Source organism: Gekko japonicus, unplaced genomic scaffold (genome assembly GCF_001447785.1).
Source record: "Gekko japonicus isolate JY-2015 unplaced genomic scaffold, Gekko_japonicus_V1.1 scaffold2299, whole genome shotgun sequence".
Lineage (NCBI taxonomy): Eukaryota > Metazoa > Chordata > Lepidosauria > Squamata > Gekkonidae > Gekko > Gekko japonicus.
The window spans coordinates 177,031-192,102 of record NW_015170960.1 but is presented as its reverse complement, the minus strand read 5'-3'; the positions used below and the strand labels follow the sequence as shown (position 1 = coordinate 192,102).

Below are 15,072 nucleotides of genomic sequence, written 5' to 3'. Positions count from 1 at the left end.
CAGCAAACTCTGAGGCCCGTGCTTTTTTTGGCTGGCGGATATGATTTCCATACAGTCAGGCACTCAGGTTGATCACGTATCTGGGCAGCCGGCCCAGAGAGAGGATAGGAGGAGACCAGTAGGCCTAAGAGGTAGGTTGAATTAGAACTCACACCAACACTCAGTGATGGCCACTGAAGTTGCCAGCTTCCACGTGGGACCCGGAGATTTCATAGAATCATAGAATCACAGAGTTGGAAGGGCCATACAGACGATCTAGTCCAGCCCCCTGCTGGATCTTAGGAAAAACTTTTTTTTGACAATGAGAGTTGTGCAAGAGTGGAATCTGCTCCCCCTCCCTGGCAGTCTTCAAGCAGTGGCTGGACAAACCCTTGCCAGGGATGCTCTAGGCTGATTCTGCACTGAGCAGGGGGAGCTGGACTAGATGGCCTTTATGGACCCCTTCCAACCCTATGATTCTATGACCATAGTCAAGGGAAAGTGGGGGGGGGGACTTCTGTGAGCAAAAATGTGTTGATGCAGGTGGAAATGAGCCAGGATACTGTATAAAGTTTTCCCTCACTACCCCAGAAGAGTAAACATATATCTGGGAAAGTGGATTACTTTCTATCACAGCAAACAAACAAAAAAAGGTAACATTCTGTTTAGCTCACATCCGTGAGGGGCACCTTCTAATGAATTGGACCCATGGTCCATCAAGGTCAGTATTGTCTACTGAAACTGGCAGTGGCTATCAGGCTGAGGTCTTTCATGTCACCTACTGCCAGGCTGGGGCAAAGGATGCTCTGTATTCTTGGTGCTTGGGGGGTGGGGGGCAACAGTGGGAGGGGCTTCTAGTGTCCTGGCCCCACTGCTGGACCTCCTGATGGTACCTGGTATGTTTGGCCGCCGTGTGACAGAGTGCTGGACTGGATGGGCCACTGGCCTGATCCAACACTGGCTTCTCTTATGTTCTTATGACTGGGGCAAGGGATGCTCTGTATTCTTGGTGCTTGGGGGGAGAAACAGTGGGAGGGCTTCTAGTGTCCTGGCCCCACTGCTGGACCTCCTGAGGGCACCTGGTATTTTTGGCCACTGCGTGACAGAGGGTTGGACTGGATGGGCCATTGGCTTGATCCAACATTGGCTTTTCCTATGTCCTATGTTCTTTTCTAACTGGAAGTGCCTGGGATTGAACCTGGGACCTTCTGCATGCTAAGCAGAGGCTCTGCCACTGAGCCACGGCCCCTCCCAACATGTACATGAAGCTGCCTTGTACTGAATCAGACCGTCAGTCCATCAAGGTCAGTATTATCTCCTCAGACAGGCAGCGGCTTTCCAAGGACTCGGGCAGAGGTCTTTCATATTACCTACTGCCTATTCCTTTTCATTGGAGACACTGGGGATTGAATCCGGGACCTTCTGAATGCCAGGGCTCTTCCACTGAGCCACAGCCCCTCTCCAGGATCAAGAGACTAAGGCTGTGGTCACACGGCAAATGCACCGCGATTTGTTCCCACTGTAGATTTGATTGGGGATATTTATAAACGGGTTCAGATGATCACACATCCCTTGCCCAACTACTTGCTTTGCGCAACAATGCTCCAGGCACTGTCCAGACAGCTGCACCGCCCAAGTGGGGGTGCGGCACATTTTTTTTAAAAAAAATTCTTTGTGCATGTGCATATGCACATGCGCAGATGTGCTCATATGTGCATGCGGACTTATGTGCATGTGTGCACATGTGCACGATAGTTAAAGTTGCAAAAAAAAAAACCCTACTGGAAGAAGGACATTCAGACGACTTAATCGCAGTCATTGCGAGAGATGGCTAAAAAAAAAACTTTGTGCATGTGCATATGCTCATGCACAGATGTGGTCATATGTGCATGCGGACATATGTGCATGTGTGCAAGGCACTATCTAGACAGCCGCACTGCCCAAGTGGGGGCATGGCACTTAAAAAAAATATTTGTGCATGTGCAGATGCACATGCACAGATGTGCTCATATGTGCATGCAGACATATGTGCATGTGTGCACAGGTGCACAATAGTGAAAGTTGCAAAGAAAAAAAACCCTACTGGAAGAAGGACATTCAGAAGACTTAATCGCAATCATTGTGAGAGATGGCTGTCCAGACAGGCAAAATTGTGGATTCAAAGCACAAGTACCCAGAAAGTACTTGATTTTCTCGGTGTCGGAAAACTCACTAGGGAACCGGTAGGATTCTGCGAGTGAGCCCACTTTGGTGCAGGAGATGGATGTGAGCGTCTGATCAGCAATTTCAAATGCAAGAGGGAACAACGGTGAAACCTGATTCACAATGACCGTGGGACCACAGCCTAAGACAGGATATGGTCGCTGTCCCCCTGGTGGCCTGGTTTTGTGGTTTGGCAAACATCTGGACCAAAGCAACTCTACTTACCAGGACACCTCTTATCATTGCACTGTGTGTACTCCTCTTTCGGGCCTTGGCACGCTTCTCCTCCAAAAAAAGGGCCGTAGCAAGTCCGGTCCCGCTTCTGCGTCCCGCCTCCACACGTAGCCGAACAGCTGCCCCACGGACCCCACGCCTGCCACTTCCCGTCCACTACAAGAGGAGGAGAGAAAGACGTTGCAACTTTCCCAGGCCCGTAGCTAGAAATTTTATTTTCCTGTGGCTTTCAAATTTTTAAGGGGGCTGCCAAAGGAAAGCAGACGGCCAACATGTACTGAGTGGGCAGAAGAAATTTCTTTAAAAAGGTCTTTCAAGGGGAATCTTGTGGGGCTGACCCTTTAAGAAAGGGGGCGGAGCGTCAAATAGTCCTATCCTAGCTATGGGCCTGAACTTTTATTTTCAAATGAGTTGGGGGGTGGGGCTGGTTAACCCCGCAAAATATTGGAGAAGATTGGAAACTCCTACCAAAGAAGAGATTATAAACAAAACGTTGGAAGCAGCAGAAATGGATAAATTGACTTTATTATTGAAAAATCACCCAGGGAAAAAAAAAACATTTGAGAATATATGGGTAAGATTCCACACTTGGTTGGAGAATTACAACTCAAAAGTTATGGTCAAATAAAACACTGGTGAGGATGCAGAGACGAGAATTTGCTGTATCAGCAACAAAAGACTAAATTTTGCTGAGATGGAATATTTGATTAGTAAGGTTTAGCTATAAGGCATAAATATGGTAATTATTTGAAAGATACCCCCCATGTATGTATGTATTTATGTATGTGTGTTGAGTGTGTGTATGTAAAATTCAATAAGATACTGTCTAAAAAAAAAGAAATTTCTTTAAAAAGGTCTTTCAAGGGGAATCTTGTGGGGCTGACCCTTTAAGAAAGGGGGCGGAGTGTCAAATAGCCCCATCTTAGCTACGTCCTGAACTTTTATTTTCAAATGAGTTGGGGTGTGTGGTTAACCCTTTCTTCTTATGTCTCTTCCATCATTTAAATTACCCCTCTGAAGCTGCGGTTAGCGCCTCTATCTGTTCTTTCCTAATTACAACTTCAATGCTGGGGCGAGTCTTTGAACTGCAGAAGAGTTCTTGGGTCAAAGAGTTGACTCCTCATAGGTAAGATCCTGTGGGTCCATTCAACTGTGGAATTCATTGGCACAGGAAGTGTTGGCGGCTACAGGGATAGACAGCTTCAAGAGGGGATTGGATAAGCATACGGTGCAGATGTTCATCAGTGGCTGTTAGCCATAAGGTAGAGATGGAACATTCTGTCCAGGGCAGTGATACTCTGTATTCTTGGTGCTTGGGGGGGGGGGGACAACAATGGGAAGTCTGCTGTAGTTCTGGTCCTGCTGGTGGACTTCCTGATGGCACCTTGGTTCTGTGTGACATAGAGTGTTGGACTGGATGGGCCATTGGCTTGATCCAACATGGCTTCTCTTATGTTCTTATGTCTCGGGCAGTGATGCACTGTATTCTTAGTGCTTGGGAGGCAAGAGTGGGAGGGCTTCTGGAAGACTTCCTGATAGCCCCTGGGTTTTGGCCACTGTGTGACACAGAGTGTTGGACTGGATGGGCCATTGGCCTGATCCAACATGGCTTCTCTTATGTTCTCATGTTCATTAGAGGAAATGCTTCCCTCTGGTGGAAGAATCCTTCTCTGACACATCTTCTAACCATCTTGCATTGGGCAAAGTACCTTCTGACAGAGGAAAGCACCCCACTAGCAGACTAGATCTGCAAGAAACGAACCATTAACACACACACACCCCAACCAGAGATTTTAATCCTAGAGTTCTCTGGTCATGGGTAAATTGGCCCTTTGTAGAAACTATAGGAGCAATTCTGAGCATGTGTTGTGGAAAGTAGGGTGGTGTAAGACACCAGAACTCATTCAGTCCCTCCTCCAGGGTGGCTTCTGGAGAATCCACCTGGGTCCTCAATTTCCCATTAGCCACTTGTCCTCGTACAGTTGCCAGCTCTGGGTTGGGAAATGCCTGGAAATTGGGGGAGGGGGGAGAACCTGGTAAGGGCAGGTTCAAGGAGGGACCTCAGCAAGGTTATAATGCCAAAGACTCCACCCTCCAAAGCAGACATTTCCTCCTCCAGGGGAACTGATCTCTATTATCTGGAGATCAACTGTAATAGCAGGGGATTCCCAGGCCTCACCTGGAGGTTGACAACACTAGACTCAGGACATGTCTTCATTCCGACTTTCTATAGTAACAATTTATCTTCCGCTTCCTACATGGACATACATTAAGGGGGCGGGGGATTATAATATAAAGTAGGAAGGTTCAACCTGGAACAGATAAAAGGAAGTCCTTCTTCACCCAAAGAGTGATGAACACATGGGATTGACTGCCACAGGAGTTGGCGGCGGCTACAAGCATGGACGGCTTCAAGAGGGAATTGGAGAAACATCTGGAGCAGAGGTCCATCCGTGGCTATTAGCCACAAGGTATAGATAGGAACTCTCAGTCTGGGGCAAGGGATGCTCTGTATTCTTGGTGCTTGGGGGGAGCAAGAGTGGGAGGGCTTCTAGTGTCCTGGCCCCACTGGTGGACCTCCTGATGGCACCTGGTGTTTTTGGCCACTGTGGCCCCGGTCACACAGGCCAGATATCGCAGGGGGGAGGCGTGGCTAATTGCCCCGGTGCAGTTTGATGCGCGATCACACGATCAGCCACGCCGGTGGCACACCACGGGTCCTTCCCTTGGCACCGGTGGGTAAACGAGGAACCAGAGGGGAATGCTGCGTGCCGGCGCGATCACACCATGGGCGTCTGGAGGCAGCCCGTCGCAAACTTTTACTAGTACCTTGGAGGTACTAGTTTTTTAAGGCGCATTGTCGGTGGTAAGCCACCGGTGCGCTCCACTTCCCAGATGTTGGGGTGTGATTGCGCCTGGATAATCCACCCACCACCTGTGCCTCTCCTGCGGCAACTTTGCCGTGTGACCGGGGCCTCTGTGACACAGAGTGTTGGACTGGATGGGCCACTGGCCTGATCCAACACTGGCTTCTCTTACATTCTTATGAATCCCCACCCTCCCAAAGAAAGTTTCAATAAACCACAAGTTCCTTGGAGCTGCTTTCCATGATTCACGGGTGACCGTCTTTGAATTCAGTTTTTCCCTAATGGGAGGAAGAGAGCTTCTTGCATCCCATGTATCCTCTCCATTTCTACCCCTTCTTTCCGACAAGGAATTCAAGGCAGCAACCACGATCTCTTCTCACCATTTCACCCTCACAGCACCCCTGCGATGTAGGCTCGGCTGAGAGCGATGAGACCGAGGCTGCCAGTGAAGGCAAAGTGGGGACTGGAACTCCATTTCTTCACTCATAGGGTGACAACTAAGGTTTCCAGCTCCAGGTTGGGAAATTCCTGGAGGTTTTGGGAGGTGGAGTCTATGGAGGGTGGGGTTTCGGGGAAGGGAGGGACTTCAGTGAGGAATGACGCCGCAGAGCCCACCTTTCAAAGCAACCTTTCTCCTCCGGGGGAACTGATCTCTGTTGCCCGGAGAAAAGTTGTAATCCCATGAGCTCTTCAGCCACCATCCAACCACAGGCCCACACTAGCTCCCAGCTTCGTTCAAGAACAGAGATGATGTTTGGTGTCATGGTGAAGTGCGCGGACTCTAATCTGGGAGAACCGGGTTTGGTTCCCCACTCCTCCGCATGCAGCTGCTGGATAATCTTGGGCAAGCCATGGTTCTGATAAGAGGTGTTCTTGAAAAAAGAGCAGTTTCTGTCAGAGCTCTCTCAGCCCCACTGACCTCGTAGGGTGTCTGTTGTGGGGAGGGGAAGGGAAAGGAGTTTGTAAGCCACTCTGAGACACCTTTGGGTAGTGAAGGGCGGGGTATAAATCCAATCTCCTCCTCCTCCTCCTCCTCCTCCTCCTCCAGGATCTAAACTCTCTTTTTTGTTTCATATGCTTCTTCTTCTTCTTCTTCTTCTTCTTCTTCTTCTTCTTCTTCTTCTTCTTCTTCTTCTTCTTCTTGCATTCTCAGTCATCCCAGGTCGATACACGTGGGTAGAAACCACTGTAGTCTCAATAATTTAGACTGGGATTACAACATGCCAGGTGTGAGAATGCAAAACATGAGTGTTCCTTGCCCATGTCAAGAATCACCGACTCAGATTTATAGACACGAACCAGGATTTTGTGGCTTGTGGGACAAATTTTTCCCCAGTGGACTCAGTGCAGAAAGAAAAGCCATTGAGCCAATAGAAAGCTGTCACCAGGGTAGATCTCTAAATTGCACGCTGTTGACCATTTTAGATGACAGTTCTCAGCCACTACAAGTTAATCACTACTGCCAGCCTAAGCAACAATCTTGAGAACAAGCCGACAGGTGGGGGTGATGACTTCTACAGTCAAGAAAGCAAACACTTAGGCAGGAAAACTCTCTGAAAGGAGACCAGTTTCTTGAGACAGAGTTAGAAGTTATCCTAGAGGTCACCTACTCCAACCCCCTTGCTCAGTGCGGCGATTACTCAACTACAGCACTGCACTCGGCTTATAGGAGCGCATGCCTTTGAAAAATATATTTTAAAACTATTGAAAAAAGCATTTACAGGAGAAATTTTTGTGGGGCTGTGCCTTTAAGAAAGGGGGCGGAGCCACCAAAAGCCCCCCGTTGTAGCTACGAGTCTGCCGACAGCCCTGGAAAGAACCTTTACTTATGTATAGAGGCTGCGCAGCCCCGTAGTTAGGGAATTCTTTGGGAGGGGGCCTCGGGGGGGCACCAGCTAATTAAATGAAAGTAAAGTCAAGGTGGTAAGTTGGAGCACTTTGGGGGCAGCCCAGGAGGGAGGGGGCCCAGAAGAAACACAAGGGGGCCAGGTCCCGTGGGCCCCATGTTAGCTATGGGCCAGGAGGCTGGCCAGATTTCTGTGGATTTCTATCTTCAGCAGCAGCCAGCATAGACCAGACTACCATGAGCTCATCAGATCCTGGAAGTCAAACAGGGTCGGTCACAGAGAGTGTTTGGAGGGGAGACCACCAAAGAAGGCTGGTGTTGTTATGCACAGGGTACAACGGTCAACAACCTCTGCTTGTCTCTTGCCTTGAAAACCCCCCCGAGGGGTTGTCATGAACTGCTTGTGCCTTGACAGCACTTAATTACTATTATTACATTTTTGTATATCGAAAAAGTACACTTCTGGCAGCAGGGAAGCATTTATGAAAACAACGGGGCGCGTATGAAAATATATTTGATGGACTCTTTCTGGGGTGTGTGTGGGGGGAGTCTTGGAGCTGTGGAGCCTACAGCTTGTAAGATCTTGGGAGCTGATGTACCCCCCCCAGGACATGTCCCAGGTGCTTCTAAACCCTGCAGAGCCAGACCTCAGATAGCTTCCCATGACCAAAGCCAGGAGTTTCCTGAAGGATCTGTTGCTTTGGGGCTCCACATGGGTGCTCCTTTCAAATGCTGAGAAACTGAGGGACTATCCACAGTTGGGGGGCCCCTTAAGTCCATTCAGGGACTGCACAGCTCTCCCAGGAAAGGATATTCATGTTCCTAGGGGTGTATGGAAGAAGAGGAGGAGGAGGCGGAGGAGGAGGAGGAGGAGGAGGAGGAGATTGGATTGATACCCCACCCTTCACTCAGAGTCTCAGAGCAGCTTACAAACTCCTTTCCCTTCCCCTCCCCACAACGGACACCCTGTGAAGTAGGTGGGACAGAGAGAGCTCTTTCCAGAGCTGTCCTTGAGAGAACAGCTCTCACAGAACCATGGCTTGCCCAAGGTCATCCAGCCAGGTGCAAGTGGAGGAGTGGGGGAATCAAGCCCGGTTCTCCCAGATTAGAGTCCACGCACTTCACCACGACACCAAACACTGAGGCCCTCCAAGATATTTTGGGAGAGAAGCTGAAAGATTAGCAAGACCCAGAAGTGATCTGTGCCAAACATTATCATGATGATGATGATGATGACGATGACGACAATGACGATGACGATGACGATGATGATGATGATGATGATGATGATGATGATGATGATGATTTAGGCTGAGCCCTCCATGGACACAAAGACAATCCTTGAGGCACAAGGAGAATTTTGTCCTCTGTAAGGTAGGCCCTGATTAATACGTGGATGGGAGACCACCAATGAAGCCCAGGGTTGCTACAGAGAGGCAGGCATACCAAAGCATCATTAGATCTTAGAAACTAAGCAGGCCTGGTCCTGGTTAGTACCTGGATGGGAGACCACCAAGGAAGTTCAAGGTTGGTACTCAGAGGCAGTTGGATCCTGAAAGCTAAGCAGGGTCAGCCCTGGTGAGCACTGAGATGTGAGACCTCATAGGAAATCCATGGTTGCTATGCAGAGGCGGGCAATGGTAAAGCACCACCTCTTGAAAACCCTACAAGTGTCGTCATAAGACAACTGCGACATGATGGAACTTTCCACCACCACCAAAATAGGCTGTGGTGCCACATCTCGTCCACCAGTGAGAAGCAAAACACAGATAAGGTCACCTTCCTCATCCACAGCCCTCTGTCCTGCCCATAAGAACATAAGAGAAGCCAATGTTGGGTCAAGCCAATGGCCCATCTAGTCCAACTCTCTGCGTCACACAGAGGCCAAAAATACCAGGTGCCATCAGGAGGTCCAGCAGTGGGGCCAGGACACTAGAAGCCCTCCCACTGTTGACCCCCAAGCACCAAGAATACAGAGCATCACTTGCCCCATACTGAGAGTTCCTGTCTATACCTTGTAGCTAATAGCCACTGATGGCCTTCTGCTCCATTTGTTCCACATCCACATCCCTTGGCAGCCCCACAATTCAAAGATGGTGGGAAGATGGTCTGGAAGGAAGGAGACTGGTCCGGACACTACTGACCTGGACATTGCCTAAGGAAGCAATCGCGAGTCTCCACCCAGTGCCCCTGGCACTCCGCTCCACCGTAGGATGGCCCGTTGCACTCCCTCGTCCGCTGCTGGGTGCCGTTGGAACAGCTGGTGGAACAGGAGCTCCAGCTGGACCATTCGTTCCAGTTGCCGTCCACTGAGTGGCCCAAAGAAGGAAAAGACAGAAAGCCAGAATGTGAAAACCGCTTTTGCACAGAGGGGTCCAGGGGTGTCTGGCTGGACCGCTACTCGACCTGCAGAGAGCAGCAAAGGATGCTGAAAGACACATCTCGAATGGAGCTTGCTCACCCACCCAAGTACCCGATTTAATTACAAGGCCAGTGCTGTAGAGGCAAGCCTCCCCAGAGGCTAGAGGGCCCAGTCTCTTCACCGATTGCTTCAGGGGGCAACATGAGGAGGGTGCCAGCCAATGCTCCCTCTAAGCTGTGCAGTTTTGTGAGCAAAATTCTACTTTGTGAGCTACTGGCATTACAGTTGGGAGCGAGCGATTTGGCTGCTGCATCAATTAGTTTGCTCTGGAGCCCCATCCTTCCCGAGCTAAGACAAAAATGTTTGCGCCGGAGGCTAAAAAAACTCTGAGCTAGCTCACACTAACCCAGCTTAGAGGGAACATTGGTGCCGGCATCCCCAGAGGGTTCCTATTCCCACCACATGAACACTGAATCCGATTCTTGGTCCATCCAGGTCAGTCTTGTCTACTCAGACTGGCCGTGGCTCTCCAGGGTCTCAGGCAGAGGTCTTTCATGTCACCTCCCATCTGGTCCTTTGAACTGGAGAAGCCGGGGATTGAACCTGGGACCTTCAGGATGCCAAGCAGAAGCTCTGCCACTGAGCCACAGCCCCTCTTTGCAGCTCTCCAGGGTCTCAGGGGGAGGTCTTTCCCATCACCTCCTGCCTTGTCCTTTTAACTGGAGATGCTGGAGATTGAACCTGGGACCTCCTGCATGCCAAGCAGATGCTCTGCCACTGGGCCACAGCCCCTCTTTACAGCTTTCCAGGGTCTCAGGCGGAGGTCTTTCACATTGCCTGCTGCCTGGTCTTTATAACTGGAGATGCCGGGGATTGAACCTGGGCCCTTCAGGATGCCGAGCGGATGCTCTTCCACTGAGTCACAGACCCTCCCTCTGAAGCTGCTTTATACTGGACCTTTGGTCCATCATGGTCAGTACTGTCTACTCGGACTGGGAGTGGCTCTCCAAGCAGAGGCCTTCCACATCACTTACTGCCTGGTCCTTTTGACTAGGAACACCAGGGACTGAACCTGGGACCTTATGCATGCCAAGTATGCATATGGGAGCTATGCTCCTGCAGAGTGCAGGGGGTTGGACTAGATGACCTGCAAGGTCCCTTCCAACTCTAACATTCTATGATTCTAAGTAGATGGTCCACCCCTGAGCCGTAGCCCTTCCCTGTGAAGCTGCCTGTTGATCCACCGTGGTCAATAATGTCTCCTCAGACTGGCAGCAGCTCTCCAGGGTCACAGGCCAAGGTCTTTCACATCCCCTACTCCTCATCCTTTCAACTAGAAATAACAGGAATTGAACCTGGGACTTTCTGCACTTAGCCATAGTCCCTCCCTATGAAGCTGCCTTATATTGAATCAGACCATTGATTTTTTTGTGAGTGGTATTGTCTACTCAGACTGGTAGTGGCTCTCCAGGGTCTCAGGCTGAGGTCTTTCACATCACCTACTGCCTGGTCCTTTTAACTGGAGATGCCAGGGATTGAACCTGGGACCTTAGGCATGCCAGGCAGAGGCTCTGCCACTGAGCCACAGCCCCTCTTTACAGCTCTCCAGGGTCTCAGGCGGAGGTCTTTCACATCGCCTCCTGGCTTGGTCCTTTTTAATTGGAGATGCCGGGGACTGAACCTGGGACCTTCTGCATGCCAAGCAGAGGCTCTACCACTGAGCCACAGCCCCTCTTTAAAGCTCTCCAGGGTCTCAAGCAGAGGTCTTCCACATCACCTACCATCTGATCCTTTTTAACTGGAGAGTTTGTTCTATTGTTGATCAGGTGCCCGGCTTTGAATGATTATAATAGGATTGAGTTTTTTCCTGTAATACTGGTCTGAAGGCTGTTATACACTGTGAGTGCTGAGCTAAGGATTTTTCCTCCTACATACACCATTTTAAAGTCTTCTGCACATTATGAGCCGAAAGAGAGCCCTACAACATACCCGAAAGGTGGTTGTCCACTCCAGCCTCCGCTTGAAAACGTCCAGGAAAGGAGCATCCACCACCTCCCCAGGCAGACTGTTCCACTGCTCAACCACTCTGACAGTTAGGAAGTTTCTCCTGATATTTAGCCGGTATCGACTCCCTTGTCATTTCCACCCATTAGATCTAGTCTTGCAATCCGGAGCAAGAGAGAATAGATCCGCTCCATCTTCTACATGACAGCCTTTCAGATATTGGAAGACTGCAATCATGTCCCCTCTAAGCCTTCTCTTTCCCAGGCAAAACATACCCAACTCTTTCAACCTTTCCTCCTAAGACTTGGATTCCAACCCTCTCACCATCCTGGTTGCCCTCTTCTGGACATGCTCGAGCTTGTCAACATCCTTCCTAAAACGTGGTGCCCAAAACTGGACACAGGACTCCAGGTGAGGCCTGACCATAGCAGAATAGAGCGGAACCACCACCTCTCATGATCTGGACACAATGCTTCTGTTAATGCATCCTAAGATTGCATTAGCTTTCTTCGCAGTCACATCACACTGCAGGCTCATGTTGAGCCTGTGATCAACCAGAACACCCAGATCCCTTTCACATGTGCTGCGGTCCAGCCAACTCCCTCCCATTCTATATCTGTGCCTTTGATTTTCCTCCTACACATCTCAACCGCCCTGGTGTCAGATAAGGTGACATGGAGAGGGAGTCCCATATTCAAAGGGCCACAACCCAGAAGATGCCACCTCTGATAATCACTTGCTTTACATTGCCATCAATGACTGTGGCAGATCAGGCTTCTCAAGGAAGGGCTGCAGCTGACCTGTGGGGCATATTTGGCTGAAAGGACAGCGAGCCCCAGGAAAAGCCTTGTTCTTCCACCTTGGGCACAGATCTAATAGCAACCCCCACATGAATCCCGTTCCAGAGGAAACCCCTTCTCCTGTATGGGATGCTCTAGTGTTTAAGAGCACTAGGATTTCAGGTTCCTACAGAAGTTCCTATGGAACACATGATGCTGTCTGACCCTAATTTAGACCCTTGGCTTATTGTAAATCAGAAGAGCCCTGCATGATCAAACCTTATAATACCCCGCCCTTCACTCGGAGTCTCAGAGCGGCTTACAAACTCCCTTCCCCTCCCCACAACAGATGCCCTGTGAGGTAGATGGGGCTGAGAGAGCTCTTTCCAGAACTGCCCTTGAGAGAACAGTTATATGCAGGGGTCATTTCCTGCAGGAGCGCACAGGAGCGGAGCTCCGGCAGTAAAGAGCCCAGGGGGCGGGCACATGCAACAAGCCCCACCCCCTGCTCCCAGCAGCCCTCGGTCAGAGCAAGAAGCAGCCAGGTAAGTTGCAGAGCTCCCCCCGGTCCAAAACAGTCCAGTGGCACCTTTAAGACTAAGTTTTATTCAGGTACAAGCTCTCCCTCTGCAAAGGCAGACCTGCAGGTCCCCCCCCCCCCATAGCTGGGAATCCAAAACAGTCCAATGGAGCCTGAGTGGTGGGCGTTGTCTTCTGACACACTTCCGGTGATGTCAGGGGGTGTGGCATATGCAAATGTTATGCTAATGAGTTATGCTAATGAGTTCCTGCACCTCTTTTTCTATGAAATGACCCCTGGTTATATGTTCTTATGACACACACACCAGGGTGACCTCCTGGGTCTGATGAACTTTTGTGTCTCTTAAAAAAACAAACAGGTGGAAACTAACTCCTGGTGCCCTTGTTCTTGCTTTGCTTAATTAACACAGACGGGCTCAAGAGGCCTCCAGTCGGATACATCAGCCATGATTTACAATTTGCCTGGCAAAGACCCCTTATGCAAAGTGCAGGTTAGGCATGAAATACGGACCCTTTTTTATTAGCGTGATTTATCTCGAAATATTCCCCCTATTGTGACAGACCCTCTTCTAATTATTTCTGGAGAGCTTCCGCTTGTTAGCAGAGGGCTCATTATCTCTCCACGGAACTCAAGGAAGCCCGCCCGATCCTTTCGATCAAAGCTGTTAAGACTGGAAAGATGCAGAAGGTGGCCGAGTGTCTTGACCCAAGGCAGGGTCTTCTCTGCACTCCTCAGACCAAGCTGGATAATCCGGATCTTGGGTTGTGGCTAGCAATGGGGGTGGGAGACCCGGCAGATCCAATAGTTTGTGAAGTCTCGAGGAAGAGAACAGAGCCAGAAGGCAACTGAACCTTACGCAGTTGCTAACTAGGCATGGTGGGAATATCTGCCTCTTGCCACTAATCCTCAGCATCTGTGGCACTGCTACACGCAAGTCAGTTCGGGGTCAACAGACATGGATGAAGCGGAAGGTGGAAAGAGCAGGGAAGGTCTGGGGTGGAGAGCCTGGACCGTTGTCTTCAAAGATCTCAAAAGCCGCTGTGTAGAAGGTGGAGCCAACTTGTCCTCTCTTGCTCCAGAGGGCAGGACTAGAACTATTGGGTAGAACTGGAGCCAGTTTGGCGTTGTTGTTAAGTGTGCGGACTCTAATTTGGGAGAACCAGGTTTGATTCCCTACTCCTCCACATGCAGCTGTTGGTGTGACTTTGGGCCAGTCACAAGTTCCTTCGGAGCTGTTCTCTCAAGGGCAGTTCTCAAAAGAGCTCTCTCAGCCCTGCCTACCTCACAGGGTCGCTGTTGTGGGGAGGGGGAAGGGAACGGAGATTGTAAGCCACTCTGAGACTCCTTTAGGTAGTGAAGGGCGGGGTATAAATCCAGTCTCTTCTCTTCTAGATTAGGAGGAACTTCCTAGCAGTATCTAAAGTAGTGAGCAATAACTGGGGTTGCCATCCTCTAGGTGATGGCTGGAGATCTCCCAGGGTTACAACTGAGCTCCAGGAGACAGAGATCGGTTTCCCTTAAGAAAATGGCCGCTTTAGAAGATGGACGCTGTGGAACTAAACCCTGCTGAGGTCCCTCTCCTCCCCAAACCCACCCACCTCAGGCTCCGCCCCCCCAAATCTCCAGGTGTTTCCCAGCCTGGCAAACCTATCAATGACTCATGGAAGATGCCACAATTTTTGTCGGTCTTTAAGGTGCTTCTGGACTATTGCTCTTTTCTACTGCTACAGACAGACTAACACGGTGACCCATCTTGATCTATCTGAAGAAGAAGAAGAAGAAGAAGAAGAAGAAGAAGAAGAAGAAGAAGAAGAAGAAGAGATTGGATTTATACCCCGCCCTTCACTACCCAAAGGAGTCTCAGAGCGGCTGACAAACTCCTTTCCCTTCCCCTCCCCACAACAGACACCAACCTGTGAGGTAAAAGAAGAAGAAGAGGAGGAGATTGGATTTATCCCCTGCCCTTCACTACCCAAAGGAGTCTCAGAGCGTCTGACAAACTCCTTCTCCTTCCCCTCCCCACAACAGACACCCTGTGAGGTAGGTGGGGCTGAAAGAGCTCTTGACAGAAACTGCTCTTTTTTCAAGAACAGCTCTTACCAGAACTATGGCTTGCCCAAGGTCATCCAGCCAGGTGCAAGTGGAGGAGTGGGGAATCAAAGCCGGTTCTCCCAGATTAGAGTCCGCGCACTTAACCACTACACCAAACTGGTGAAGAAGAAGAAGAGGAGGAGGAGGAGGAGGAGGAGGAGGAGGAG

The 15,072-nt window shown here is 50.1% G+C and overlaps 1 protein-coding gene across 1 annotated transcript in view; it reads right to left on the bottom strand.

The window, feature by feature from the left end:
- The window catches only part of ADGRB1 (adhesion G protein-coupled receptor B1), a 184,770-nt gene that overhangs the window by 42,752 nt on the left and 126,946 nt on the right, over nt 1-15,072 (bottom strand). The window contains exons 8-10 of the mRNA XM_015418928.1: nt 12,890-12,898; nt 9,273-9,437; nt 2,407-2,571 (exon numbers count right to left, since the gene is read on the bottom strand). Of these exons, the coding sequence (XP_015274414.1) occupies nt 2,407-2,571; nt 9,273-9,437; nt 12,890-12,898 (339 nt within the window). The remainder of the gene's footprint in view (nt 1-2,406; nt 2,572-9,272; nt 9,438-12,889; nt 12,899-15,072) is intronic.